This window comes from Macadamia integrifolia, chromosome 5 (assembly GCF_013358625.1).
Source record: "Macadamia integrifolia cultivar HAES 741 chromosome 5, SCU_Mint_v3, whole genome shotgun sequence".
NCBI lineage: Eukaryota > Viridiplantae > Streptophyta > Magnoliopsida > Proteales > Proteaceae > Macadamia > Macadamia integrifolia.
In genome coordinates this window covers 3,005,065-3,009,589 of record NC_056561.1, presented here as the reverse complement: position 1 = coordinate 3,009,589, position 4,525 = coordinate 3,005,065, and the positions used below count along the sequence as shown (strand labels likewise).

The 4,525-nt window shown below is 40.8% G+C and overlaps 1 protein-coding gene across 4 annotated transcripts; it reads left to right on the top strand.

The window, feature by feature from the left end:
* Positions 1-664: 664 nt before the first annotated feature.
* LOC122079000 (homeobox-leucine zipper protein HOX3-like) lies at positions 665-3,491 on the top strand. Of its 4 annotated transcripts, none has more exons than XM_042645211.1 (4): positions 665-1,514; positions 1,991-2,136; positions 2,242-2,321; positions 2,851-3,491. In XM_042645211.1, exons 1-4 carry the CDS (start codon positions 1,427-1,429, stop codon positions 3,161-3,163), a joined length of 627 nt encoding a protein of 208 aa, XP_042501145.1. In that variant the 5' UTR covers positions 665-1,426; the 3' UTR covers positions 3,164-3,491. The 4 variants fall into 4 exon arrangements, with proteins under 4 accessions (XP_042501145.1, XP_042501144.1, XP_042501146.1 ...); XM_042645210.1 differs by having other exon boundaries at positions 1,026-1,514; positions 1,946-2,136; XM_042645212.1 differs by having other exon boundaries at positions 1,030-1,514; positions 1,906-2,136.
* Positions 3,492-4,525: the final 1,034 nt, after the last annotated feature.

The window sequence follows — 4,525 nt, the reverse complement described above, 5'->3', positions numbered from 1 at the left end:
CTCATGTCTTAAACTCGACTACACCGTTGAAAATATTTCGGAAAACAAAAATATCAAACACGTTTTTGCATTTTCAAAAATCGTTTCTTAGCACAGAAATGAAAAAAACTAATTTTGTTGTTTCTATACACAGAAAAGGGGTGTCAATCGGTCGGTCCAGCTCGGTTTCGGTCTGGGTTGAGTCAGTTTCGGTGTGGGAAAGTTGAAACCAAAACCGAACCAATAAGGAAATTCCGGTTTCGGTGCGGTTTGGTTTCGGTTTGTCTTCGGTTTCTTAAATCGATTTGTAACCGGGTTGGTTTTGGTTTTTGGTCTAGTTTGGATTCGACTTTCCATACAAATGTATACAAAACTATACAAATTTTGATTTTTTTTTAATGAATTTTGGAGTGTTTCGGTTTCTTACCGGTTTGGTTTCGGTTTCGGTCCGGGTTTTGAGTCGGTTTCAGTTTGGTTTCGAGTTCATCCAGTTTTTGGTGCGGTTCAGTTTGGTTTTGGGGTTGCAATACTCGAAACCGAACCGAACCAATAAGGCTTCAGTTCGGTTCGGTCCGATCAGTTTTACCGGTTTGGTTTAAGAATTGATACCCCTACACAGAAACAGGAGAAACAAAATCAAACGACCCGTAGTGTATGCTTCCCTTCTAACAAAAATAAAAAATAAAAAAATGTTTAATGCATGATTCTTTCTCTAGAAATAATAAATTCAACAAAGTTTTTTAAACTTTCGTAAATCATCTGCAATCGTTGTATCCGTGTAATGAGCATTACGTAACTGAGAACTCTATTGAGTGCGTGCTTAGATGTTCTATCTCACTACAAAGGATGTGGACTCTTTCTAAACCCAATATCGTTTCTAAAATTTGTAGTGATTTTTTTGAATTATTTATCTTAAAAGGGCATATCATGCGGGGTAATTTGCTGAATATTTTTATTGGATGAACTATTTAAGGAAAAAGCATATCATAGGTTTAGGTACTCATACTGGATTATTGGTTAAGGGTCCAAAGAGAATAAATTAGCTTTTTTTTTTTTCTTTTATGAGAATAATATTCTCTCCGAATTTTGTCTTGGAAAAAGGATTTTTTTTTTTCTGAAAAGATAAAAAGAAAAAAAATAGATGGAAGAAAGGAATCGCCTAAACAGGAAACCTGCCGGCTATTCTCCCCTCAATAAAATCATCTGTACAACACCTGGCCAACATCTGACGGCGAGACAGTTTTCCATTTTGACATGACAAATTCAAGTCAAAAACCCTAGGGAAAGCGGAAAGCCGAAAGCCAATCAGTTCCACGCTCACCTCTCCTCCCCCTCTTCCCTTCCTGACCCCTGTCCTGACCCCTGACATCTATTTATATCTTGAGCCTTTACTAAACTTTTACCCTGTTTCAGTTGTCTCTTCTGCTATTCTCTTCTCTGCAATTCCATGGCGGTGCTACCTCCAACCCCTTCTTGCTTAGAGTTGACCATATCAGTTTCTGGGGTCACTTCATCCCCATCTCATCCGTCTTCTGGTAAGCAAGAAGACTTATCTTTTAGCTTTCTAAATATTCTTTTTTATATTTCTGTATTCGATTCCCGGTTTTTCCATTTCGTGGGATTGTTCTATACGTTCTGGCTTTCTTGTTCTTTTTGAGGCTTCAAGGGGGTCAAGGTTTCTTCTACTTTTTTCCCCCTTCCCTGCAATCTCTTTTCGGGTTTTTGGATCTCTGGATTTTTTTACTTGGGTTTCTGGTATTTTTCGTTTCCTCTGGATTCTTTTTTTTTCCCCTTTTGTTTACTTAAAAGTACGGTTTTGTCTTCTTTATGAATTTTGCGCCTTCCCCTGTTTCGTATCATTTATCTGTGCCTCTTATTTTGCACCTTTACTTGGGTTTAAGAGGAAATGAGTTCTAACTTAAACAGGTAATTATGTTTCTTTTAAAACTGAAAACTGTGACAGAAGGTGGTTGCTTGATGAGGGATTTGGACATAAATCAAGTGCCTTCAGGAACAGAGGAAGAATGGATGATGATGGGAAGCGCAGAGGACGATGAAAAGAGCGGTGGTGGCCCTCCACTTAAGAAGCTTCGTCTCACAAAGGAACAGTCTCGTCTTCTCGAAGAAAGCTTCGCAGAGAACCACACCCTTAATCCTGTTAGTCACAAAATAACGTTCACCCTCTTCTTCTACAGGAAAAAAAAAAATTACAGATCATGTTGGTCTTTAATTTCAAGTTTCTAACTTTGTTTCTCTATGTAGAGGCAAAGAGAAGCTTTGGCTTTACGGTTGAAGCTAAAACCAAGACAAGTGGAAGTCTGGTTTCAAAATCGCAGAGCCAGGTAATTCAAGTACTATGTTTCATCTCTATCGCCATCTCTTTGGTTTTTGATCATTCTGCTCGATAAGAGAAGACTTTAGTATCTTGCGCTGGTCTGGTCTGGTCTTTCTTCCCGGTCTTTTTCCGACCAAGGAAAACCAGAGAAAAATGTGGAAAACCATTATTTTTTCTGGACGACTTTGCCCTTCAATGTACTTAAATAGTATTTTGTCCGTATCAAGAAAGACAGGAATGTCGGTAGAACCCCATAATGGGAATCACGAATCAGATTTTATTCCGTATTAAAAACGTACAGGGGACCGATCCTCTGGTCGGTGGGGTATCGAATTCATGGTTCTTGGTATCAGGTATCCCTATATAGGAACGAGTACGGGGATGGTATCGGTGGTCATATCGGATAGTATTTTCCTCAAAGATATCCGATCCCGTATCGATATCGGTTTCAGCTACCCAAACCCGCCTGGCTGTGCGACGACCCTCGTGTCCGAAGTATGAGGCTATTTCAGTAATTTGGGATGATTGGTGTGTAGGACGAAGTTGAAGCAGACGGAAATAGAGTGCGAGTACCTGAAGAGGTGGTTCGGATCATTGACGGAGGAGAACCGGAGGCTACAGAAGGAGGTGGAAGAGCTGCGTGGTATGAGGGTGGGGCATCCGACGGTGATGTCTCGCCGCAGCTGCGAGCCTCAGCCGGCGTCGACGCTGTCGATGTGTCCGAGATGCGAGCGTGTGACAAGCAGGAGCGGCGGCCAAGCAATCGACAAGGGCCCCGCAACCTCCACGGGCATGTCGACCTTGTCGAGCTTCTACCACCACTCCACACAACCTTCCGCCGCTTGCTAAGATCTAAAGATGCTAAGCTCGAAATCAATCTTCCAAAATTAATCATTCACTTGAGAAGAAAAAGAAGAATGCTAGACTATAGATAATACATAATAGAATCGGACTTTTAGACTTGACTTTTTTTTTTTTGGTGGCTATTGAGGAATTATGCTGTGTATACTTCATCTCAGTAGGACTTGTAACTGCAGATGATCGGACGGCCATTGTGGGGTTTATTGTATAGAAAGTCTTTTGAGTCTTAGGTGCATGGGCAGTGGCAGTGGGGCCAGGAATATTTTCATGTAAAGGATCGGAATTTGTTTTTATCTTTTGAGCTGACCTTGTTAAATGGGTTTTTGTTCTTTTTAGCGTTTATGGGAGTAGTAGTCCTTCCAACAAAAAAAAAAGAGTAGAAATGTAAAATATTGCTAGAGTTGGTGGATCCCATACTCCCATCAAATCATCAATCGTCATCATCAACGAAAGTGGTTGGTCCCACCTTGACCTAGATCATAATCGCTAATGCGCGTGCCGGGCAAGGCTGCCAATCCTTTGAGTCTTCTTTTCAGTGGTGAGCGGTGAGCAAAGCGGTGTCAACTGGCAGATTTTTATTTATTAAAAAAAAACTCGTAGGTATTCTATGTATTTATTCCTTACCAATTGTGGCCTAAGGCATGGATAAGATATGGACATATTTCTAGTTGATTGGTTGATCAGTGGTTCTTAATTGAGATTTAAATATACTAATTATATGATAAATGGTCTATAATCAAATCAGTCATAATATATGAACGGTCTTGGTTGAATTATAATTGCACACCTACCTTGAATTGGAAATATCTAATTATTGATAGGTTGATGGTTGAGTCTTAACGCATTTAGAATTGATTTGGATCGACTTAGGTTGGTTTACTAGTGCAAGTCTATTTTCACACCTCTAGTGAGCATGAATTGAGGGATTAGTGTCAGTAATGTGTTGGTTCTCCAGCGTTGAGAATGGAATGGAAAAGAGATGCCAATCCATGAAAAAGTATCCTCTTGAAGGAAGGCTGGCCCTGTCTTAACCCATCATTTATTGTTGGGTGTGGGGGTGGGGAAGCCTCTAAGAACATGGTTCTACATTTCAAGATGCTTTGCAAGGCGTATGATGGATGGGGCTGGGGGCTGGGGGCTGGGGGCTGGGGGCTGGCGCACTTGAAAGGTCCATTATGTGGTCTTGCACCCATGCATTGGTGGGTCACAGGACCAGTGAATCATTGATGGTCCAATGTTTAAGCTGTTGGCCCAGTTCTTCAGTGCCTACCACAAACGAGGGGAGAGACAGACCAAAATTTGCTACTTGACAATACATGGTTTAGTCTATATGATATAGGATCTTTTTTT

Bases quoted from the DNA above. Each gene is read 5' to 3' on its own strand.
- LOC122079000 (XM_042645209.1), top strand. From the start codon at position 1,427: ATGGCGGTGCTACCTCCAACCCCTTCTTGCTTAGAGTTGACCATATCA. The intron at 2,137-2,241 runs GTTAGTCACAAA...TTCTCTATGTAG, and splicing joins AGAACCACACCCTTAATCCT to AGGCAAAGAGAAGCTTTGGC. The intron at 2,322-2,850 runs GTAATTCAAGTA...ATTGGTGTGTAG, and splicing joins TTTCAAAATCGCAGAGCCAG to GACGAAGTTGAAGCAGACGG.